Source organism: Haemorhous mexicanus, chromosome 2 (assembly GCF_027477595.1).
Source record: "Haemorhous mexicanus isolate bHaeMex1 chromosome 2, bHaeMex1.pri, whole genome shotgun sequence".
NCBI lineage: Eukaryota > Metazoa > Chordata > Aves > Passeriformes > Fringillidae > Haemorhous > Haemorhous mexicanus.
In genome coordinates this window covers 105239764-105264850 of record NC_082342.1, presented here as the reverse complement: position 1 = coordinate 105264850, position 25087 = coordinate 105239764, and the positions used below count along the sequence as shown (strand labels likewise).

The 25087-nt window shown below is 40.0% G+C and overlaps 1 protein-coding gene across 1 annotated transcript; it reads left to right on the top strand.

Moving 5' to 3' along the window:
- Positions 1 to 223: 223 nt before the first annotated feature.
- CLTRN (collectrin, amino acid transport regulator) lies at positions 224 to 24273 on the top strand. Its single transcript, XM_059839810.1, has 6 exons — positions 224 to 681; positions 1039 to 1097; positions 7247 to 7332; positions 14354 to 14470; positions 17579 to 17773; positions 21839 to 24273. Exons 1-6 carry the CDS (start codon positions 615 to 617, stop codon positions 21987 to 21989), a joined length of 675 nt encoding a protein of 224 aa, XP_059695793.1. The 5' UTR covers positions 224 to 614; the 3' UTR covers positions 21990 to 24273.
- The last annotated feature ends 814 nt before the right edge of the window (positions 24274 to 25087 follow it).

Here is a 25087-nt window from a genome sequence, read left to right as displayed (position 1 = left end):
ATCAGGCTGGCTCTTCACAAGGGCTGTGAGTTCAAGGGCAAGTGAGGAGCAATGCCTGAGCCCTGTTTTTTGGGTCCAGGTATTTTATATTCATCACACATTTCTTTTGGTGCCCAGTCTTTCTTTATCCTCAAGGACCCTCAGTGGGGCCAGATAGTTTCCCGTGGAAGACAGGTGGCAGCTTCCTTTGGGATCTAGTGGCAGCCGAGCTTCAGATTCGCCTCCTGTGGGTAGCAGTTGCCAGCTACTCTGGTGTGACATGCCACAGACACTTTGTGTGTCTGACACTACACCTGTGAGAAAAAAAGATTGGCCTGGAACACTCTGTAAAAGTTTGTATTTTTAAAAAAGGAAGAAGGAAAATTACATACTTGTTGCAGTTTTTTTGTTTTGTTTTTTTTTTTTTTTTTTTTATGACAGAGAAAGGTAGTAAATAGCTAACAGACGACAGTTGTTTCTAGTGCCTGTTTTTAGCTAAAATAACGGGGGTTAATTATTAAACCTTTGTCGCTCACTTGTGCTCCTGATGCTTTAATCCTGGGTCACACAAAGTTTAAGAGTGCTTTACAGGGGAGACTCACTTCTTTTTGCCTCAGCCTTTCCATGCTGACGGGATGTTACGGGCTTTACTGCTTATACTTTCTGTAGTTGCCATTGCTCATGCTGAGCTCTGCAAACCAGGTAAGACTTGGAGCTGATTCCCATCTTTCTTTAAGTAAAGTAGCTATCAGTTTAAACTACAAAGTTGCCAGCTTCTAAGATTTTTATTTTAACTGGTTGTCTTCACTTTGAAGATTGAAATGCTGAGCATTCACTTCTTTTTTTATGAGTTTGCAAATTAAGTATGGAAGGTGGTTCAACCTCATTGAGATTCTGTTGGGCTTTTCTTTCATGCAAGTAACTTTCATTCTCCTAAACGTGTGATTTCTTAAGACACATTTAGAAACTGACAATTGGGAAATAATCAGGGAAGCAAATGTCTTACAATCCTATTTTGAGTGGCTAGCAATATATGTTTGCTTTTTTCTCTTTTGTCAGATGCACAGAATGCTTTCAAAGTACGGATTAGTATCAAAACAGCTTTGGGAGATAATGCAGTAAGTAAAATATCTTCATATATTCTTCCTAACTCAATATCTGCCAAAATAGAAGTAATGTATACTATACAATTTGTGAATGCGACACAAGCAATTTATTCTGCAATGTTTATTGTAATAGTTTGCTCAAGTCATGATCCAGGCCTCCATTTCTTGACATTTGACTAGCCCACTCCTTAAAATGTCATCCTTTAGGAGAAATATAAAGCTTGTTTGTTCATAAAGATAATTTTCTGATCAAAGATTTTTTTTCCCCTGGAAAAGCAGTAAGGATGTTACGCTTTATGCATGAGAAGTGCTGCATAAATCTAAGTCTGTATTTTGGGAAAAGTACTTCTGCTCAGGAGTGCTAATTGTAAAGTCAAGCATGTCTAGGAAGAGAAGCAGGAAAAGATTTTTAGGTCTTTATGAAATGGGACTTTATGTCAGGCTCTCAGACAAGCATTAACTTAGAGGTCATTCAAGCATGTCTCATCAATTCCCTGCTAATGGAGGGCTTCAGATAGTGGCCTTTCTTCTCTGCCTGTGGTGCACAGGCTTGTCTCATGAAATGCTTTGGCTTAATTCAGATCTTTGGGCTTAATGTAGAAATACTGGTGTGAACAATGAGAGCTACATAAGAGATTGGGACATTAGATGACTGAGTGGTCCTTCCTGATCTAAGGCACTATTTAATATGTCAGAGCCAGTACTTTGTTAGTAGTTTTGAATACTTAGAGCAAATTTGCAGCATGTTAACAGGGCTCGGCAGAAAATTAAGTATGAAACATCCTGGACAGTCATGTCCACTGTAATTCGGATGTCTGATCATGTTATGAGCCCTGGGAAACAAAAAGCAGTAGGTTACATGTTTTAAAAGACTGGTGATATGAGAAACTCCCTATGACTGGAGAAGCTGTTCTAAAATTACCCTGAAGGCTCAGGTAATTTAAACTAACATTAGCAGGGACTGAAATTTCGGTGGTAATTTTATAACCCAGACAAAGTACAAAGAAATATTCAAGATACCTGCTAAAGTAAATATCTCACAGTGAAAAAAATTCACAGTGAAGTCAATTCTCTTGGGTGGGAGACTTTAATTAAACAGTAGTGCAAGCCAGGTTTTTTTAGTTATTAAAAATAGAGTAATACTATGGCTGAAAATATGTCAAAATAATTATTAAAGCTCCTCTTGATGATTAGTGCTAATATTTTGATTTAATCTGGTTTGACATAGTAACAAAGAACAAAAATTGCAGTTCCTGGTAATGCCCTTTTTTAGTGCCTTTTCCTTTTCCAGCTGTAGTAAAATAAGGGGATGTTGTTTGATGATTTATAATTTTTTTTGTTTTTAACTCAAAGAGGATATGAGACAAATCATTACCCTTGAAGACACTTTATATTGCTTGGGAAAAAGCCATAACTGAGGAGTCTATTGGTTTTTTGCAGTTGTTTATGTCATAGAACAAAGTGTGTGAAAGCTCAAAGAATGGGACAGTCAAGAACAGCATTTTAGAACAACAGCTTGCTGAAAGTGGTATGATGCCATAGAAAGTCATCCACAAATAATAAACAATTTATTGAGTACGCAGGTGGTAGTAGATCCTTTCCATAGCCATTGCAGTCTTCTCTGTGAATGACTGAAATTAAAAACTGAAACTACTATGAAACTGAAATTAATTTTGTTAAAGAATTTGGGGCACTTTAATTCTTTGTGTTGTTTATTTATCAAAGAGAAGTGTAATACTGTCATTGTGTCACAGCAGGACATGGTCAGCTTGGTTCATTTCCAGGTCACTTCAAGCTCCATGATAACAGAAAGCCAAGATACTGTGGAAATTTTTCTCTAGGAGTGGCAAGATAACTCCGGTGTACATTCAGGGGCATAGGAAATAGGTTGGTGCAGCTTTTCTCATGGTGTAGTGCATGCCATCCCCTGTGTGGGAGACTGATGAAAACAGAACACAATTTTTTTTATTTGTTCACCAGGTAAGCTGTACTCTGAGGCAGGGAGTTCCATTTGGTGTATTTATTTAGTTCTTATCACAATGGAGCTGGAAAGACCAGCTCTGATGCAGTAGGTAATCAGCTGTTATCATTTTATTTGCAAATAATGGGTGTACTTGACAGAGGTGTTGTTTGCTGATCTGTGGGAGGAAACCTGGTGCCTTTAGGCCTAAATGGAAGGTGATTTATCAGTCTCTGTGAGGATGGTTTTGACTTTATGAGTGGCTTCTGGAATAGCTGCTAGTCACTAGTTGCTTTCTGTTCATGGAGCCAGCAGAGAGATGGAGAGTTAATTCAAAAGAGACAGAGGCAACTAGAGAGTGAGAAGAAGTGATGGGCACTGAAAAGTCTGTGTAATTTGGTGTCATCACTCATTTTCACCATAAGAGTCAAAGAGTTGGCTCCTCAGGGGCTGCAGCCAGATGAAGTAGACGGTGCACTTCCCTTCAGGCTCATGTATTCAGGCTGCTTCCAGGGCAGACTATGAAGAGGATGAAGGCTGACATGCACCTTGTGTTTTGCCACCAGATGGGATCCAGAAGTGTGTTTGTGTGTCTGTAGCCACTCTGCAGTCTGAGTGGCTGTAAAGTTAAGCACAGAACTGTGATGGTGATTGCAGGGGTGCCAGGAGGAGGGAAGAGACAAGAAAGTTGACTCCATGTTCAGAAGGCTTGATTTATTATTTTATTATATATATTATATTAAAAACTATACTAAAAGAATACAAGAAAGGATTTAATCACAAGGCTTGCTAAGAATTGAAAATGAATGAATAACAAAGGCTTGTCTCTGACTGAGAGGGTCTGGACAGCTGGACTGTGATTGGCCCTTAATTAGAAACAAACACATGAGACCAATCACAGATCCACCTGTTGCATTCCAAAGCAGCAGATAATAATTTTTTACATTTTGTTCCTGAGGCCTCTCAGCTTCTCAGGAGGAAAAATCCCAAGGAAAGGATTTTTCATAAAACATGTTGGTGACACAGAACCAATCAGGAGGGAAGAGATCTTGGATGGTCTCTAGTCCTCACCTGCTCAAAGCCAGGTCAATGCTGAAATCTGGTCAATTTGCTCAGAGGAATCTTGTAATATTATATTCTCATATCTTAAATTTTGTCTTTTGCAGCACTATTACAGCATTTCACCCCATGTGCAACCTTCACTCATCATCTTTCATGCATTATGTCATCATCTTCTTCATTCAGTAAGAGGCATTTAAGACTGCCTTTCACAGTTAGCTGTGTCCAATTCTGCTCCTCCTTAATGTATAAAGGATGGCAAGTGCAACTGAGCCAACATCTTTGTGTTGGTTCCTTTGTAGCACAATGAAGATTGTAAATTTAACAGTTCTGATACCATCATGTAGTGTTTCATTCCTAACAGTTATGTTTACAGCATATGGTTCCAAATTATATTTAAATATGGTTGCAAATGATGTTTATTGTTTCCTCTAGAGCAGCAGCAAGTGTGCATCAATAGCTGCAGTGCACAGGGAGATCATCAGTCATCAGCTGTGCTCCAGGCCTTTGCATCTGGAGGATAAAGATGAAGCTGATAAAGCCCTGTAGTAGAATAAATCAGGTCTAGTGGAAGATGTCCCTGCCCATGGCAGGGGGGTTGGAACTAGATGATCTTCAGAGTCCCTTCCAATCCAAATGATTCAAGGTTTCTTGGCACCTCTGATCAGAGAAAGCTGCTGATTAGAAAACATTTTCTGGAAATTCATGCCTGCTCTCCTGAGTTCATACAGTTTGTTAGCTTAAAGTTGTTCTTGCCTTACTTTTCCTCCTCATTATGTTGCCTCCCCCTTGTATATTCCTGTATGCAGTCATGTGCTGATGTTCTTGTTCACCTGAAGCCCACAGCCATGTCCATTTCCTCTACTTCTTATTTAGTCTCCATTTTCCTGGGGCTTCTCTCCCTTCTGCCGAGGAGGCTGTCTGCAATATCATCTCCTGACTCAGGCAGACCCTTGATTTCTGCTGAGCTTTCTCTACCAGTCTCCTCCCCTTCTTTCTCACAGTTTTCTATTTATTCTCTTTTCCTACTCTTTTCCTACTCTTAGAGTGCCTACTCTTTCAACTGGGCCTGGAATTCCTCACTAAAAATTATCTTCCCTGATTTGAGATACCATTTTTGTTACTCTGACTTAAAGAAGTGCTAAGCTACTGCATTATTTATGAGAGCTGTGACAAATTGTGCGTGTATACGTGCATTGCACTAAACATAAACATACTGAGTACATGCATTTGGTAGTGCTGCATTGTATTTGTGTCCATGTGAGCATGAAATGGAGTGTGCTTCATCATTATCTATTTTGAAGACAACTGATTAAATTATCTCTACAGCTGGTTTAATTCACTGGCTAACAAATTACATCTTTTCTGTCCTTTTGGACCTGTGCTCAAAGACTGCAGATGGCATGTAGGGATTCAGTCAATTGTGCCACACAGAAAAAAAAAGATCTTCCCTTTTAGTAATGCAAATTGTGCTTCATGGTTTAAATACAGATATCTTTAAAATGATGATAAATAGTTCTATGCTCCAATCGGTATTAATTCCTTTACTACACACTCTATTTCTTTCAGTACTAGTTGCTCTCATTACTCTCACATTTTCATCAGTGCAGTGGGATCAAAACACATATTTTTATAACTTTTTTCCAAGGAGTTTCTCTCTGTTTTTTTTTGTTTTTTCATTTTTAGTTCCCAGGTTGGCAAGCATTGTCACAGTATACTCACAACCCCCTTCATTCACAAGGCAAGAGTGGTGAGTCAGAACCCAGGTTCTCAGCAGTGCAGCTTCACTTTGGTGCTGCTCAAGTTGTCTGCTGCCTCAGCTTTGATGTCCCTGTCCTATCTCATCTCTCACTCAACATTCATGTAGGGATGATAAATAAGATCACTTTCTGCCCTTTAAATTACTCCATCCTTCCCTGTTCAGTTTCCCAGGATGCCAGTACAACATGAGGGCTGCAGATACCTGAAAGTTGGATTCTCTTTTTCTTTTTTTTTTTTTTTGTGGAAAGATTGCATCTCCATGCACCCAAAATCAGAATTTAAAAACCAAAATTAAGATTTGGAGTTTTCAATGCTATCTACTGCTTTTTGGTGTACATTGCTGTTTTTTTGAATGTGTTATAAAGGACCATGAAAAAGTAGGTCCAAGTTGACAACAGAGCTAAGTGTCCACACCACTGGGTTTCTGGCTTGGATGGTTACAGAGCAGATTTTTTTAATGCTGAAAGTTGAAGATTAGATTTGTGTTCTGATTGACTGAAGAAAGCTGTTTCTAACCTCCCTTAATATAATTCCAAGAAAATAATAATCTTTGTAATCTGCTGAAAGGGGAAGAAATTCAATCAGTATGCCTCAGTCATGGCTCCTGTTATAAGAATGTAATAGATGCAGTTCTTACAGGTCATTAGAATTGCATATGTGATTGAAAGCCCAAGGGAACCCAGTGAAGCTGTCTCAGAAAACTTAAATTATGAAAGTATGATTTTTCATCAAGACAACAGAGAACAGTTTTTGGAGCCTACATTCTTATTGAGGTAGTAAGGATGCTATTTTCTCTCTTTTATCTCACATGCAGTATAATAATTTTTAATATATTTGAGTCTTCTGGTAATCAGGACAGTGTGCAGCAATAAGGCTTCAATCTCAGTTTATTTCCTGGTGTCCTAATGTCCAACTCCCAGAGACCACCTTAAACAATGTTTTTTTATTATTATTTTCAGCCAGAGCTAAATAGTCTTAGAGGGTGGATTTAAACCTTCTACTTTAACTGAGTTTCTCCAGCAAAAGAGGCAAGGCTAGAGTGCAGCTGTGTGGGGAGAATTCTAATAATATGTCTAGTCTTTGGTATAATAAACTTTACATCTCCAGTTTGGTCAGCTTTCAGAAATATTCAGTTAATTCAATTTTTTGAAACATTCTTTCCAGTTTATATTATTTATATTACAGTTTCTATTACACTTTTTTTTTTCCATTAAAAAAAGTCCTTTGTCCTCACTAAATAATGGGCATTTATTTTCTTAGCACAACCAGAGAATTTATTCATTTTCTTGATCAATACAGCATTTCAAGTTCAGCAACTCTTTTCCCTCTTGTACTGCCAGCACTGGTGCTGAAACTAATTATTTTTCATCTCCCTTTACAGTATGCCTGGGATGCTAATGAAGAGTACCTCTTCAAAGCAATGGTGGCTTTTGCAATGAGAAGATATTCCAGCAAGAGCACAACTCAGTAAGCATCTGCTTGGATTTGCCTTATACATATTAACAATGCTGCATGTAGTGACCTGTCCTCTGTTGTACTGAGCTGTAGAAATCATTATGTAGAGATTCTAAAAGGAGGCTGTTCCACTGTACTTCTGACACCCAGATACATATTCAGCATCACACTGTCTCCATCTTCAACAGTGTTCAATCTTTGAAACAATGTCCCTGTGGATCTCAGTGGGATGGTGCCAGTTCACTTGCAGCAGAATGCAGCAGGCAGTTTTGGCACCTTCTGGAGGAGGTGAAGGGACACCCTGGGAGGTCAGGAAAGGCAGCACAGATCTTTGAGTAAGCAGCTCTGGTGCATCCTTCCTTAGAGCTCAGCTTCAGCAGTGTGCTGAAGATGAGCTGACTCAGAGCCCTGGGAGGTGGATAGCTATGCCAGTGCTGTGCTCTGCATTCCCATCCCTGATATCAAAACCCCTGAGTTACCTACCATCACGAAGTCTCAGATGTTGTAGTGCAGATAGAAATCAGCCTTTAATTGGTTTTGGGATTAAATCTACCCTGAGGTATTGAGTGTTCTTTGCCTGCCTCTGATCCTTTCTACACTATGAAATTAGATACCAGATTAGACAGAGCACTTAGCAAGCTGTATTTTCAGGATGCTCTTATCTTTCTTAACAGAAAAACCTTGTAAGTGCATTTCCATAGGCCTATTAGTTTTTTTATTGTTTTTCAATTTGAAATGAAAGATTGACAGTTCTGGTAGTCTAACAAGGATAAGGTTTTCAATTTACTTAAAAATAAAATTGCTTCAGGCTGTCATTGCATCAAGTGAAGCATACTCCACATTTGAAAAGATATTAGTTAACTTTAGTCACATGATGATTATTGGGGCTGCTGCCTTTCTCTTAAATAAAAGGGGATTTCCCTCTCCATGTGACAGGAGTGTTCGATTCCTGCTGTTTCATTTTTATTCCTCAGAGGTGGTCTCCTTTGAGCAAAAGAGCTGTTGCATCGAGCTTAACAAAAACAGCCAAGTGTGCTACTCAACCCAATTAAAATGGCACTTAAAAAAATTAGTTCAAGATACAAGCTAATTACAGATGATTATGTAGGTTTTCAAGGCAGCAGACTTTTCATTCAGCATCTACTCCATAAAGATTCACTTTTGTATACTTATTTTAGTCCTGGGTCCTTTTTTTAAATTATTCTCTTCCTTCAAAGTCATGCTGCTTTCACACAGCAAAAACCTGTGTCAGGAGCAAATGATCTTTTTTCTCTTCAAGCACTGTGGTTTTCTGCAGATTAAAGTAAAGTTGCTGCAGGAATGGGAAAAAATCAAGCCAGTATGGAAGGAGTAGAAGTTTTAATGGCAGTTATCTGTACCCACTCTGGGCAATCATAGAATTTATACTCATTAATTCAGTTTCCTATCTAGAGAGTTTTTCCTAGGGACAAATATGATGATGCCAGTGTTACTCCAGTTTGGAGGTGCTGTTGCATACATCAATAATTCCCTGATATTAAGTTGGTCAGAGAAGTCAGTATAATATTTGGAATCAGCCAGCTGTGGGGATCTTTACCTCTTTTTAGGATGGTATCTGACTTTCTCATGGGGTTTAACTTGGGTACACCCCTCATGAGGTGTACCCTCATGTTATATTGGAGGTATAACTGATAACTCATGTAGGACTTAGAGACACCTTTGGGGTCATTATAGACAGCATGTCACCTGAAGGGGAGCTGTGCTGCTCTGAGATCTGACATAACTTCCGAGGCAACAGGCTGAAGAGTCTCCTATGCAAAGATCTCTCTCAAATCCCAAGGGACCTCAGAGTCCCTTTTTAGTGATGGAGAGGCTAGATGAACCTCCCAATACACCTCAGATAATCTGCCTGTTACATGGGAGCAGGAAGGCTGTGAAAGCCTCCATCCTGTTAGATTTCCTGGAAATAACACACTGCTTTCCCCACCCTTGGGGCTGGCGGCTGGAAGGAAGGAGTTCTGTCCTGTTCCATTCCCTCTGCAGCAGGCATGGAGCTATGGGAGCAGCCAGCATCCCAGAGGGAACAGCAGCATGCTGTGCACAGGAACAGCACCCTGGCAGAGCTGGTGAGGAGATTTCACTGTGGTGAAGAAGGAGGCACAAGCAGGAGCTTGTAGCAAATAAATTAAATTGCACTGGTGGCAAATAAATTGCATTTCACTACACGAGCTTTTGCAGGAAAATGTCAACAGATTTTCTTCAGGAGATGTAAAAGACCAATGACCAATTATTCTGTCATATAAGGACAAACAAATTGCTTGTGACTGCATTCTGGTAGCATCTAAACTTAAGGTAATTTTGCATCTGGTTAATTGAAGGTTTTTTATCAAAATAAAATCTATGAAAAAGATCACTATTATTTTATGTAACTAAATACTGATGCTGGCAGGGTATAAATTATGCACATGGCCATAGTTTGGATGTGACAAACCTCTGCTTTAAAATGCCATGAATTTCTAACACACCTGCAGCCTTGAAGTAACTCACAGCCACAGCTAACTTCCACATGAGACACAAATGCCATTAACTTCAGCAAACTGTATCAAGCCCCAGAATAATTTGTCTGGTAGATCAGGATAACCATTGTTGCAGTCTGCCCCACAATTTTTGATATTTGAAGTCACCTCTTGTTAGGTTTCTGAAGGTGGATAAAAGCCAGGCTGTGGTGACAAGCATTTCAATGTGCTGCTGCAAACAGCTGCTGATGCTGTTGCTGCCCTTGTGTAACCACTGAATGACCCAGCACAGAATGGGGAGGATTGCACGTTACATCTCAAGCTCTCTAAAGTTAATTTCCAAACTGAAATTTAATAAATCATGGAGCAGTGTTTAATGTTTGAAAAGCCTGTCGAATTTTCAAGTTTGCACAAAGCAGAAGAAAGCTACAATCAATCACATTACTCAGTAAATATTAATAGAGTTACAAATAAATATTTCTTTTTCAATGCAGAATTAATACCCCATTATTTCCTGCTTTATATATGGCCTTTCAATTGATTCTCAATTCATGTAGTCATGAGCCACATAAGCCAACCTTTGATCTCTCAGTGTTAAAAAATGATTGTTGTAGCCTGTGTTAGTAACCCTGGTTTCTCTAATCTGTGACTCATTTGAAATAATATGCATTTCTTCTGGGCCTGAGACTAGTTAATCTTTAGAGCAGAAAGAATATCAACACATTTGTTTTCATTCAAATAACAGAATCTACTTTTGGTACATCTTTCTCCCATTTATAGTTAAAAAAAGCTGAAATTTTCTTTACGAAATGAGCAGAAAAAAAAAATTCATTGACATTATCCATCTTCCTAAGACAGGCTATTTTTTGATACTAAAAATATTGTGACCATTTAGAACAAAAAAAAAAAAAAAAAGAGTCTGGAGTAAAGCTGTAAAATCAAAGTAATCCCATGGCTGCGGGGAGGAAAATAATGTTCCTTTGCAGATGCATCTGCAGGGCCCAGTGTTGGAAGAGGCGTAATGCTTTTGGGAGAGCTGGAGATAGGCACCTGGGACTTGGGGACTGTGGTTCTTCCATGAGCTAACAGCCATTGTGGGCACTCAGCTCCCTTTGACTCTCTGACAGCTCTTTCTTACCCATAAGCAATCATTTAAATCTCCATAAGGAGCAATTATGGTGTTTCAGGCCAAGGAATTGCCAGGGTTTCCTGCACTCTACTCACTGGTGTGGTATAGGAAATGCAATTTTGGACTTTTGCCATGGTGCCATAAGGCCAAACCAAGATTTTGTCAATTTGATGATAACAGTCTCCTATATAACCCGTGTCAAAAGTCTATCAACTGCTAAGGAAAGGAAAAAAAAATCCACATATATATTTACAAATACACCTAATTAGTAGTATATTTGTAGTAGCCTGGAGAAGCCAGTTTTCTCATATCTATACAGTGTGATGGCATAGTTGCAATGGTTCTCTTGTTGTGAATCAAACCTGCAAACAAATGGCATAGGAGGAAAAAAACTGCGCCACTGCACAGAAATTGCCACATGGGTGCTTGTTGAACCAGTCTGTTTTGGTGTTTACTCATTCCCTTTGAACTTCTCATGAGTGGGATTATTCTCTTTGGGGCCTGGAAGGGTTTATGGCATTTGTATTCCCCTGATGAAAAAGTGATGGGGCTGAAACCCGAGTTTGGATGCTTGTAATTGAGAAGGATTTTAGTAACAACAGGGAAAAGAAAAGAAGCCAAATTTACATATCTTAGTGCAATCCTTGCTGCCCCTTGTTTCAGTGCTGTTTGAGAGATGCTACCCCTGTGGTGACTGAATGCCTTGTCTCCTGCTAAAAACCATGGCACTTTAGGGAAGACCCTAGCTTGAAGAGTCTTTGAATGAAGGTATGACAGTCTGGATGTTCTGCCAGTCCTTGTCTGCCTTTATCTTTCTCTTAGGGGATCAATCTTTCTTATCCCATTTCAAAAACATCTGCAGGGCAACACCAACTCAGATTTTCCACCTGGCCTGGTTTTTGATTGCACTGCAGAAGCTGCAGCTTTAGGAACTTTGGAAACATGGAGTTTTGGGTCCTACTGTTATAAACACCGAGATAGAAAACTTTCTCTGCGGTTACAATTTTAAATATTCTGTGAAGTCAGCAAGAGTTTGTCAGCCACCAGCCAAACGTAGGCATTTTACCCCTCTCCTGTAAATTTTGTGCTTTCTTTTTGTTTTGCAAAGCATAAATCTGCTTTCATCTTCTGACTATTGCCAGCAGCTGATGTGAACATATTTTCAAATTCCAGAGGATGGCTTTCCTCTTTTATCCATAAAGATTCTCTGTAAAATTGATGCTGTTCTAGAGAGGTAAAAGTGGTCATTTTGGCTCTGCAAAATCACTGCTTTCCATTTTACTGCATATCTCTCTGGAATGGGTGCTTATAGCTTAGAAAGCCAACTGCATCCTGGGCTGCATCCAAAGAACTGTAGCCAGCAGAGCAAGAGAGGGGATTCTGCCCCTCTGTTCTGCTCTGCTCTGGTGAGACCCCACATGGAATGCTGCATCCAGCTCTGGGATCCCCAGGAAGGACATGGAACTGTTGGAGCGAGCTTCAAAGAGCCAAAATGAAATCAGCTCAGTTGGAGCATGGTGCAAATAATGCCAAGGTTGTGACTTTGATCCCTGTGTGGATCACTCCCATAAGCTGGACTCACATTAAGTTGGACTTAATGATCCTGGTGGGTCCCTTCCAACTCAGATTATTCTGTGGTTCTGAGATTAGAGGACTGAAGCACCTCTCCGGAAAAGATGAGACAATTTAGTTTGCTTAGCCTGGAAAAGAGAGATTTCTGGGATGACCTTATAGCACCTTCCAGTACCTGAAGGGAGCCTATGAGAAGGATGGAAAGAGACTTTTGACTAAGGCATATGACAGGACAAGTGGGAATGTCTTCAAAGGCAAAGAGTAGGTTTGGATTAGATATTAGTGAGAAATTCTTTACTGGTGGTGACTCACTGGCACAGGTTGCCCAGAGAAGCTGTGGATGCCCCATCCATGGCAGTATGCAAAGCCAGGCTGGATGGAGCTCTGAGCAGCTTGGTCCAGTAGAAAGCTCACTGCCCATGGCATGAGGGTTGGAATAAATCTCTAAGGTCCTTTTCAGTCAAAGCTCTTCTATGATTCACGAGATAGATAGATAGATAGATAGATAGATAGATAGATAGATAGATAGATAGATAGATAGATAGATAGAAGGATGGATGATAGATCTCTGTAAAATGATCTATCGCACTACCTGGGGCATCCAAAAAATCACTCAAAAAATGTTTTCATCAGGAAGTAAAACATTTCTACAAAATACCCATAATGAGGCACTGTGACCTGCCTTACAAGCAGATCCCTCCTCTCCCTCTCACCCCCAATTCCCCCAATCCCCCCAGTCCCCCCAGTGCCCCAAATTCCCCCAATCCCCCCAGTCCCCCCAATCCCCCCAGTCTGCCCAGTCCCCCCAGTGTTACCGATCTCCCCAGTCCCCCTAGTCCCCCCTAATCCCCCCAATTCCCTCAATCCCCCCAGTCCCCCCAATGCCCCCAGTGCCCCCAGCCCCCCCAGTCCCAGTCGCGGCTCCCGCGGGCCCGGGGCGGTGCTGCCCGTGGCCGGCAGGTGGCGCTGCGGAGCAGAGCGCGGGGCACGCCCGGGCCCTGTCCCGGTCCTGGAACGGGACGGCTTTCAATTCCTTTGCTTAAATATTCGTGATTGTGTCATTCCAGGAGGGTTTTCTGATGTTTCCACCATTTACCAGAAGAAATCTGAAAAGAAAATCGCGTTTAAAAGGCATTTCGCAGGTTATTTTCTTAGTATGCCATGAGAGGCTGCCTGCCTGTGCCCCTCCACATTTAACTTCACATGAAACTGAGCAATCTTCCTTTAAAATAGATAATATAAATGTTTGATACAGCACAAGCTAAAAGGAAGAGACCGATTCCAGTAGAAATTACTAAATTTAGCTTGTTCCATGCACTCTGTGCCTGGCTCTGTGAACAAAGATGTCAAAAACTATAACATCAGTTCCACCGTTCTTCTCTCCAACAAATGTAGAAGAACTGCACTCACTTAACAATCACGTGGGCAATTCTCAATGACTGCTTCCTGTGGTATTTGCTGTCAAAACCAGAATTCTTAGTTCACCAATGCACTTACTGCATTATATGGCCTTTGTCATAGCCAATGATGATTGTTATTTAAATATATATTTTTCTATTTGATTGCACTAAATGTATGTCCAAGACCATGAAAGTCTGTAGTAGATTTAGAAATTTGTTTGAAGACTCATTTGGTCTTCATAAGCTTGATTTCTTTAAAATCATATGGGAAACGGGAAATGTGTGAGTGGTATTTCTTTCTTGAGTATTAACTGTTAGCTTTTTTAAAAATAAGACATTTTTCCCCCTTTGTTGAGAGAAATATTTTAAGAAAGTCTAAAATATTTCAATAATTCCTTCCATGCTTCTTTAAAAATGACTTTTTTAACTGTCTGCAGAATTTCCAATGTGCTGCTCTGCAATGTGACAGACCGGGTGTCCTTTTGGTTTGTGGTCACAGACTCTTCCAAAAATGTGACAACTGTTCCTGGAAGTGAGGTAGAGGCAGCCATCAGGTACAGTCACTGCTCTTGCAATGTTTTCTTCCTTGTCTACTGAGGATGTTTTTTCTCTCAGGGCCTTTTATGAATGAGCTCTCTGCCTCTTTAAGGATGAACTAATCCAAGTTGCTAAAACACTGAGGGTGCAGTACTCTTTAATGAATGTGAGATTAGAAGATGCTTAACAGTCCCACAGAATGAAAGGAATGTGAGCCTTGGAATTATAACTTTGGAAGGAGTCTCTGTTGATGCTGGAGACTCTGAAGAAATCTAGTCCCTTTCCAGAGCCCTACCTGTTATGTGCTGTCCAGTGTGTGGCACACTGCTCTCATCCAGCTCTCATCACATTTCTCAGTGAGACAGGTAATGGAAGCGCACACTTTCTGGGTGGGATTAATATAATTTAGCTTTTACTGCATGCTACATGCACATCTACACCTGGGCTAATGACCATGGGCTCCCTTTCAGTGCTTCTCGCTGACAGTTCATCTGACTTAATTCAGAAGTAAGTCAGCTTCCACATGAGAAGTGCTCCTGTGAACTCTACATGAGCAGAGCTGGCTGTGTCCCAGCCTGGCTTAAGCAATCTTGTGCTCACATTCTTTTCATACCAGCTCCTTCTAGAATGCCAGTCAATATCCCAGCTGAGCATTGCTTGTACAAAATACAGTGCACTACAAATCACTTTGCCTTCTACTATCACATTCTGGAGCAAGTAAAAGGAAGAATGTGGAGCTGACAAGGCAAAAAGAAAAAAAGGGATAGTCTGACTTCAATGGTCCAAAATAACCTGCACCAGGGGTTTATAGGGATGAGTCCCTCAAGCAGCATAACACACATATATTTCTCAAGCATGGAGTGGAAAATGGATCTCTTTGTTTTCAGACATTCTGTTCTGTCTTGAAAATTTGTGTTATCACTATGGAGGTGTAATGCCTAATTCCTGATGAATGAGTATGCGTTCTTTTGGAAAGATTAATTTAAGCTTATGAGCAGATTAAACTATTTCCTACAGAGACACCAAACAATAGCTTCATAGCATTAGTGGAGGAAGCAGATTATTTATTCACTGAAGCTCTCTGTAAGAGTGCTGGAATGTGGGGGTTTTGCATTTCTGTTATTCTTTGATACATTCAGTAGCGTAAGCTGATTTATTTAAATCTTTTATGTGCCCTGTTTGGCACAGAAATTGGATGGTGTTATTGTTTGGTTTTTAAATGTTGTCTGTCACCTGATAAAGAATATGCTATTTATGAAAAGTTTTAATTCCTAACTAATTTAAAAACAAGAAATGAAATGGTCTATAAAACGAAAGTGCTTTTTGTTCAGTTGCTTCTGATTGAGGCTTCCATGTAAAACCTTTATTACAATTCTTCATGTTAGGGTAGCACATAACGCTAGTCATGGACTACAATTTTGTTGTATGAGATTCCTACAAAGTAAGAATAAAGAGGAAGGTAAACCATGTCAGATACTCAAGATTTTGCATAAACATACACAGCATATAGTTATGCATATACAAACATGAAATGCACTTGTAGTTGCCTCCATGTGTTTCAGCACATAATTCTGAAACACAAGCCACTAGATGAGGGTAAACAATGCCTATTTCAGCTGTTCACAATGATCCTTTCATATCAGTAAGGAAATCTTTTCTAAATGGCAGACAGCTTACGGCGTTATGAGTCTTAAAACATGCCCTGGCTTTCAGTTCTGTCCAGGAATGCTGACTTTCCATTAAGGCTATGAACTTCCTGTTTAAGGGACAGCCAAACATTATGATTTCCAAGAAGAGAAGTTTGTTAAATTTTACCTGTATTTCCCGTACATCTTTTCTAAGGAAATATTGCTTTGTGGTAAATGAATTCAATTAGGTACCAGAAAGAGCTGTATTAATTCATACGACTGCTATCAAAAAGAATCTCTCAAGACCAATATATGTAATCCATTTGCTTAAAAATTTTTAACATTTTGAAAAAGCTGATGAAAGATACTTCTAAAGCCTCTGAAACCTGCTTAGATTTAGATCCAGAAATATCTTACAGGCAGTGAAACACTTACAGGCATTGAAAATGGGTGAAGATATCCAGTAAGGATAGCAGTTGTACTGCTTCTGTGAAAAAGCATATTTCTAAGCCTTACAGTTTCTCATATGGAAATGGAAAAAATATAGAAAGTACAGAACTCTTTAGCTTCATCCTGCAGGGAAGAAGGACATGTTGGGAATGGGTGTGGATTCTTCCAGACCAGGTTGTGTCCTGTGCCTCATGTATCTAAGAAAATCTGCAGCAGCAGGGGCAGATGTACCAGCCCATAACATGCAAGATGGTTCAGTTTGAGGGACTAGGGGGCAGCTGTAAGTAAATCCTGCAAGCATTGAAGGGTAGATCTGCCACTCCTGTGCTAAACCTGACTGCTGCATGAGCAAGACAACAGAGCCAGCCTTACAGCTTACAACCTACTATGTCTTCAGGACATGATTCAAACCAGAAATAAATAATAATATCATACATCAAGTCTCATCCGTATTTCCCAGTTTTTCAGATAAATGCATACAAAAGTCTGGTGTTCAAAATGTTCTTAGTGTGTGGATGTCTATGGATTACTGAGGTCTCTGTTATAGTCAAGGTCTGTGTAATCTTGCCAACATCATAGAATCAAGGAATAATAAAATCATGGATCACAGAGTCATTTAGGTCGGACAAGACCTCCAAGGTCATCAAGTTCAACCTTTGACCAAACCACCACTGTGTCAAGCAGACCATGGCACTAAGTGCCATGAACAGTTGTGTCTTGAACACCTCCAGGGATGGTGACCACCACTCCCTGGGCAGCCTTTTCCAATGCTTAACCACTCTTGCAGTGAAGAAAATTCTTCTGTTGTCCAACCTGATCCTCCCCTGGTGCAGTTTGAGGGTATATCCTCTTGTCTTGTTGCCTGAGAAAGAGGCTGATCCCCTAAAGGTGGAAAACATCCTTTTCTTCATCATGCTGGATGATATTCAGCCCTGCCTAACTTGGAGCACATTCATGAAAAATCCTTTTATTTTCTACTATCTTTTTAACTTGTAAAATACCTTTATAAAGAGTTGTGATTTTTTTTTTTTTTTTTTTTCCCTGAAGGATGAACCGGAACAGAATCAACAATGCTTTCCTACTGAGTGACAAAACGCTGCAGTTCCTGAAGATAACCTCAACCTTATCACCTCCTGTTGACCCTCCTACACCTGTCTGGCTTATAGTATTTGGTGTTGTTCTTTGTCTCATTGTGGCTGGGATTGTTTTCCTCATTGTTTCAGGGATTCAGAAACACAAGAAGTAAGCAGCCTAGCCTTTCTTCTGTTTTAATGGAATACTGATTAGCTAGGTCAGCTGAGCTGGTTTTGTGTTTCAGAGCAGCCTCAGACAGATTAATGCTGTGCATCCTTCCCTAGCTAGGTAAAGATAACCCATCTCTCCTTTTCTGAGGAAAAGAATTATATTTTTTAACTGTAAGGCAATAGTAATTTTGGGATGTAACGAGGAAATGGAGAGTGTAAGAATATGAGATGAGCTTTAAATAGACCTAATAAGAGATGAGCTTTAAACAGACAATTGATGTCATTTCTTGGAAGGTTTCTTGTGCCAGGGGTGAGTCTCCTCTCACAGACCACCTACATAGCTACCAGGAGAGGGAAGGCTGGCAGTGACTGTGTCCCTTCCAGGGCAGTAGTGTCAAAAGCTGGTAGGGCTAAAAAACCTGTACTGCTGCACCTTGAGAAGACTCAGTAGAGCACACAGTGATTATTAAAGTATGGCTGAAGAGGGCCTGCTCACTGGAACAGAGCGGGGCTTCACTTACCATCCATGACTTGATGAGCTCAAAATACTCAGCCCTTCACAGGTCCATGGGCAGATCTCCCCATGAGCTTAAGAGTTTTTCTTGTGGCAGGGTAGGAGAGAAATACTCTCTTTTCCTCTCTATTTCTGTCCTGGTGGCACTGGTGAAAAAGAGAAGGGTATTCATGCTTCCTTGGTGTGAGCATGTGGGAGCAACACAGAGATCAGGTGGAGTTTTGATCCTGACATCTCTGCTGGCTCTGAGTTGAGCATAAGGAATAGGAATTTCTCAGCTGAGTTGAGATTCTGCCATAGAAGTTCAGCTTCTGCCATGCTTTTGGCTGCTACAGAGTTTAGGTTTAGTTTTGTAGTTCAGGCTACAAAATTATGACTTCAGCAATAGAATCCTACAGGAACAGCAGAAGAACTGAAAAAGGGTAAATTCCTGCTGATAACCAGATAATATCAAAATCATTGACTGTATAATGGATTATATCCCCAAATATATCAGGAAAAGGAATTCATATATGAAAAGTGGTGTGTTTCAGAGACTTCTCCTTCCTGCCTTTTTATTACCTTGAAGAATGTTAAAAGACCTCAGAACAACACTTGTGAAGGTTAAGTGCTTCTCACAGAGAACCTTTAGTAGTGTAATCAGACTCCCTTCAGTTATATTTTGCAATCAGAGGAGTTACATGAATTTCCAAAAGGCCTTTCTGTTTTCTAAAAAAACCCCACAAAATTCAGCAAACAATAGATAAAAGATACTGTTGGGGAAGGAGTCTGGGAAGATATTTGGAGTCTGTGGATAGTTAAAGCCCCATCACAACCATGTTGTATGGACTGAATTATTTCATGCCCCAAACATAGGCAACTTCTTCTGTAAAAGTGAATGATGTTGCTACCTGAAGCCCATACCTGCCCTCTGTGGTATCATGGCTCTGTGTTTCTTTATAGTGCCTAACTTTAAGGGGGTCTTTGAACATTTCACATAAGTGTAATAAAATAAACTAGCATTAATAGCTGGGATTTTTCTAACTAAAATAATCGCTTGTGCTTCATATCATGCTAAAAGACGGGATTTCCCCCTGTATTTTCAAAATAACTCAGCTGAACTTGAGCAGTTCCCCTCAATGTGGTGCAAACTGCATGCTCTTATCATCACACTGCTGTTAATATGGCTTGTTGCTGCCTGCCTGTGCTCACTTGGCACCCTCTCTGTCTCATGCTCTTGTCCTTTTAGTTACTATGTTTTTTTCACTTCTCCCTCTGTTTCTGTACTCTACCATTACATAAAACCTTTCCTCAGAGCAGGTCCATCTGTGACTGAACTGTAACCCTCCTTTCACATCAATAACAACTGCAGGCAGGGGTGGGGAAGTAGGAGAGAGGGTAAACCAAGAATATATTTCTTCTATCTACTGTTGCAAAGACTGGAGAGGTAAAAGGGATGGTCTAGGTTATTTGGCTTCTTGGAAAAAAAAAAAAATCAGAGAAAAGGATTTCAAAACCACTGATCTCTTTGTCAGACAATGAAGTAAGTGACCAGGTTTTCAAAGGCTTCAGCATGTTCAATAATTAGTTTTCTTAGAAGCCTGTCCAGAGCTTACGTAATGGGAACTCTGTTGCCTAGTAAGCTGTGATGGAAATCTGATCCCTAGGATGGCGTTGGCTTCTCATAAATCTGGCATTTTGTCTTTAAAGGTCTTTAAAATACTGTGTAAATACCTCAGTTCAGATAAGACCAAAAGCACGTGCTCCAGGCTGTCCATGCTCAGGGTGTCAGGGAAGGTGAGTTGGCTTACAAAGGAGTTTCAGTATTGAATTAGACTCATGCATCATTTATTGAACTGAGAGATTTGCTGAATTCAGTGCCTACAGTGAGCTGCATCAGACACACTGTCTCCCAGCCTTGTGTTTGTTCTCCTATCCTTGCAGCAATAGGACACCTACCCCTACAGCAATAGATTTGCCACATGCCCAGGGCAGGATCATCCTCTGCAGTCCATCCTGAACTAGCCCAGAGTCTCCCCTTATCGCCCAAAATCCCATCTGCAGCAGAGACCATAAAAATTTGCCTTGGGAAGTGTGAAAACAGAGTCAGCACAAGGTCTTTCCCTATATTATTTCTCCAAGGAATTAATTTGCAGCTGTTGGCCTTCCTGAGCTTGATTTGGTCTACTTGTATGTTTTCTCTTCCCTTAACTTTCTCTTCCCTTAACTTCCCTTAACTTAGAGCGTTGAGTCACCCCTTGGATTCATGGAAATTTTTAGCTTCTCTGAATTCCTCTGGTAATGAGTTTCACACACCTTCTACTCCTCTCATTTCTTTTGAACCTCCTTCTTAGTAACTTTTATGTTCTGTCCCCACAGTTTTGTGTTAAAGAACACTCCTTTTTATCAGTGTGAGAGCAGCCAGAGGTCAGAGGTTTCCGCTAGTACACCCCAAGTTTATTTTAACAAGTCTTTAATGTGAAGAATCTCCCAAAGGCCTATAAAATTTTACTATTATTGATATCTCTGTCATTAGCAGTTACTCTGAGTCAGATTTTTACAGTTTTCCTGAGTCAGATTGTTACAGTGCACATTGTGAGATAGGAAGAAGCAGTGCACCTGACCTTTGAGTTTCTTGTCCTCTGAAACTGCTGATGCTGCAGGCCATAAAGTACAGCAGGTTTTTCAGCTAAGAACTAATTGTTCCCAAGGTCAGAATAAATCTGGAATTGAAGGAACATCATGACCTGATATTTGTTTATTACATCTTCTAATGATTGTATTTTAGATAATATTTTTTAGGATGTTTTAAATGTAAATAATTTTATTCAACCACTATTATAGTAGGTTTTTGGGACAGCTGGAGTCTGGAAAAGCGAAAGCCATGCAATTGTTTGATCTAGAAAACAACAGTATAACGTACTGGGTAGGAAGGTGGCTGCTAATGAAGTTTGAAGAAAAAAAAATGTAGATTTGCAGCATTGAGATTACCTAAGAAAGCAATTATTAATGTTCTGAGGAAGGTAATCATGGATGTCATGGATGTCTCCACATTTGGAGGCTATAGTTAGTCTAAGACTGATCTGTTTCTAAAACATATGTTTTATTTTGTACCGATCATGGGGTGTGATCTATGACATATATTGCAGGGTCAGACTACATTCTTAGTGTAGACCTTCCCCATGTAAAAAAACCCAAACAGATTTAGAGATTTTTTTAAAATTTTGTTTTGCTCTAGCTTTTCTTTTGCACCTTCTAGTCATTTTGCAGAATAAGAAGGTGAAATAATATTTAAAACGTACTTGAAACATGTCTACTTAAGGTTTTCTGTTCTCCAGTTCTGAGCTCAAACTGATAAACTGGGGCTCCCAACCTGTGGGTTCCCCAGCTACTGCATTTAGATACACGCATTTGGTGTATTTACTACAACAAGGAGGTACACCAGATTGTGCCTTTGTGAGCATAACCTATGACAAACTTCTCACTAAATATGCAATTTTCTTTCTGTGGAATCATGGTGGAGTGCTGCAGGTCAGGAGAATAAGATGATCTTTTCTTTCTTTTTTTTAGAAAGAATAAAGAGTCAACAGAGAGAGAAAATTTAGAAGAGAAAGTTGAAGTGACACTAGAAAATGGGATTCCTTGTGAAGCACTGGATTTAAAAGCAGGCCACATTAATGGAGTCTTTGCAGCAGATGATGACCGGTTCACATCCCTATGAAATGCTGCCACTGCTCTCTGGTGGTTTTCTGAAAGACTCCTGTGCCTGCCTTTTCTCATCACTACTCCTGAATGTCAAACATGAAGACAAGAAAAATGTCCTTTCACATGATTTCCATTGAGAGAACCTTTTGCTTGGGTGAACCTCCATTACAGTTCTTTTTCTTGAGCAATGCAAATAAGAAGGCCTCAGATAATATCCAGAAAAGATTTCCAGAAGATGTGTGGCAGAACAGGGTTCAAACCTGCCTTGTGCCAGGCATCTCATTTTTAATGATTATTTAAATATGTTCATTGTTTGTTTTTTCCTGATATAAATGTGAAACTGCATTATTCCTGAATGTCACTGGGGAGATCATCTGTCATTGTCAATTCTTGATGGGTTTTTTTTCAAGCCATATGCAAAAGTTTTTCCATAAAATTACTTCTGTTTGCTGCTATGTAGTATGCCTTTAGATGGAACAGTCATCAGTGCATAAAAGTTTTCATTTGTCGAGAAACAAAAAAGCTTTCACAGCCTCTGTAAGACCAGGTCAAAATACCTGGACCATGTGTAGCTCTGAGGCTAGCAAAAATCTGGTACTAGAAGTGTTTTTCACTTAACTGTCAAGGTTACAGATTATGTGAGCTGGAAATTAAATTTGCAAAACTCTGAAATTTGTTGAAATTAAAAGTTGCAACAAAGGCCAGATTTTCCACAGGTGCAGTCAGTGTTTTGTGGCCCAGCTCTCATTAAATCATAGAATCACAGGCCAGTCTGGGTTGGAAGGGATCTTAAGACCATCTTGTTCCAATCCCCCTGCCATGGGCAGGGACACCTTCCACTAGACCAAGTTACTCAGAGCCCCATCCAGTCCAGCCTTGAACACTTTCAGGGGTGGGGCATCCATTCTCTGGGCAACCTGTTCCGATGCCTCAAAAACCTCATAGTAAAGGATGTTTTCCAAATATCTGATCTAAACCTGCCCTCTTTCAGTTTGAAGCCATTCCCCCTTGTCATGTCACTACGTGCCCTTGTGAATAGTCTTTCACAGCTTTCCGGAAATGTCTTGCTTACAGTTTTTAATAATAAAACTAGAGTAGATTTCCAACATAGGCAGCCTGGGGTCAGATGAACTTTCATGTTCATGTGATAGGTGGACAACTTTTGAAAGGATTCAAGGTGGGAAACACCAGCTGCTGAGTTTGGTACACCTGATCTGGATAAGTAATAAAATTCTGGCTGTCTTCAGAAGCACTGGTCAACAGAAAAGGGGAGTTTTGTGTGTGGGTAACTGTAAAAAGATGAAGGAAATGTGTTGAAGCAAAATACAATATCAGCAGTCACTAAGTATCTGCCCACATCACTGGAGGCAGGATTTGACCATTAACCATCCTGTTTCCAGTGTCATGTCTAGAGGCATTATTAGAAAACATCTTTGCTTATTAGGATTATTTCATCAGTCTCCTCACCAATAGGAACAGGCTCAAACAAAGTAAAAGATGCTTGTAAATGACCATCCAGTGTTCTGAAGGGTACAAAGGTTTCTTGTTTCCCAGGGTGGAAATCCTTCAGCCTTTTGGCTGTATTGAGCACCTTTGACTTGTCTCAGTACTGGCTCTTAGGACCAGTGTCAGCAGAAAGGGAGGAATGGGAAGGAGAAGGGAAAGCAGCAGGGTGAAAGGGGAAAGCTGAGCAAGGGAAGCCCAAGATTAGGGGAGTCAGGAGAGAGGAAGGCCAAATATAAAATAAAACTATGGAACCCACTAATCATTTGCATAATGTGGTCTCATTTGTCTCAGTTGTCTTTGATGTCCTGCTGCTGGATCCCTCTGGACAAGGACTGCCTCATCTCTGTGTCCCAGTGTGTGCTGCTCCATTCTGGAAAGGATTAATAAAGTTGGTTATTAGTGATAATATCTCAGTGCTTCAAAATTAGATGTGGATGTATTTCTCACAGGAATGTTGAAGATGAAGCTTGCCAATGTTGGAGGGGAAATATAGAGTACAGTGTTATTATTACTTCTTCAGTTGTTGCTCCAAGGTCTCTCATGCAAAGTTTTATTTAGGTAATTCAGATCCCATCATTTCTAAACATTCACACTTTTCCATTCTTTGCATGACAGATAGCTACACCTCAGTGTGACCACAATGGATTGTTGTGTCTGCAGTACCTCTGCAAGAACCTGTGAAAGATTTTGGTGAGAACAGCTTAGTAGTGCAAGAGCAAGCTACAGATTAAGAATTGCTGTTTTCCTGTATTGTACTATATGATACTGAAATAAAATTCTCTTGAGATGAAAAAGGGCCAAGCTTATCTGAGTATACTTCTCAAAGTCTGAGTGAAGGTTCAATTGAGCCCATGGCACTGGCCACCAATTTGAAAACAGATTGAAATCCTCTAAACATGACATTATGCGATGTGGGCTGACTGTGGTGGTAAGTATTTAATCAGTGTCTTCCTGACAGCTCACCTTTTACAGCAGTTTGGCTTAATTTTCTGCTTATGATGGTATGGGAATCACCCAGAGCATACATCTAGCTTGCCTCTCTGCTGACAGAAAATGGCTTGAGAGAAGCAAATGATACATGAGCAGCCATATACTACATTTAGCAACATTTTGAAGTCAGCATAGGTTTTAGCTCTTTCACTGAAATGGATACTACAGATGAGGTTAATCAAGGTCACAGTGCTACAGAATAAATAAATCCATTTTCTAGTCTGTGCAGTAGGATCTTATTAGAAAACAAAGGACACATTGATTTGGTACAGCCTGTCCTCCTGTAAATGGTACAACAGTTTATATCCCTTGAGGATCTGGCCCACATGTTTTATGTAACTTCCACTTTTTTTTTCTCTAAACCACCTACATCTAACCCATGATAATAAACAGGAAAGTGAGTAACAAGCAATATAGACTATGTGGTGAACTGCTTCCCAAAACAATGAGTTGGTTCTGATTTCAGTTACATTTGTACTATGCCAAAGAATCTTGAAAAAAGGTACGTGGTGTGCCCAAGACTGAATTGTTTGATTTTCAAGAGCTGTATTTAAGAAAAGAGAGGAAAAAGGAAAATTAAATTAAATGTAGCAATAAACCCAGAGAAGTTCTGTTTGA

What these genes read in the sequence shown, in the direction of transcription:
- CLTRN (XM_059839810.1), top strand. Translation starts at nt 615, where the DNA reads ATGTTACGGGCTTTACTGCTTATACTTTCTGTAGTTGCCATTGCTCAT. An exon ending in TGCTGAGCTCTGCAAACCAG is followed by an intron (nt 682 to 1,038) that starts GTAAGACTTGGA and finishes CTCTTTTGTCAG; the next exon opens with ATGCACAGAATGCTTTCAAA. An exon ending in GAGGTAGAGGCAGCCATCAG is followed by an intron (nt 14,471 to 17,578) that starts GTACAGTCACTG and finishes TTTTCCCTGAAG; the next exon opens with GATGAACCGGAACAGAATCA.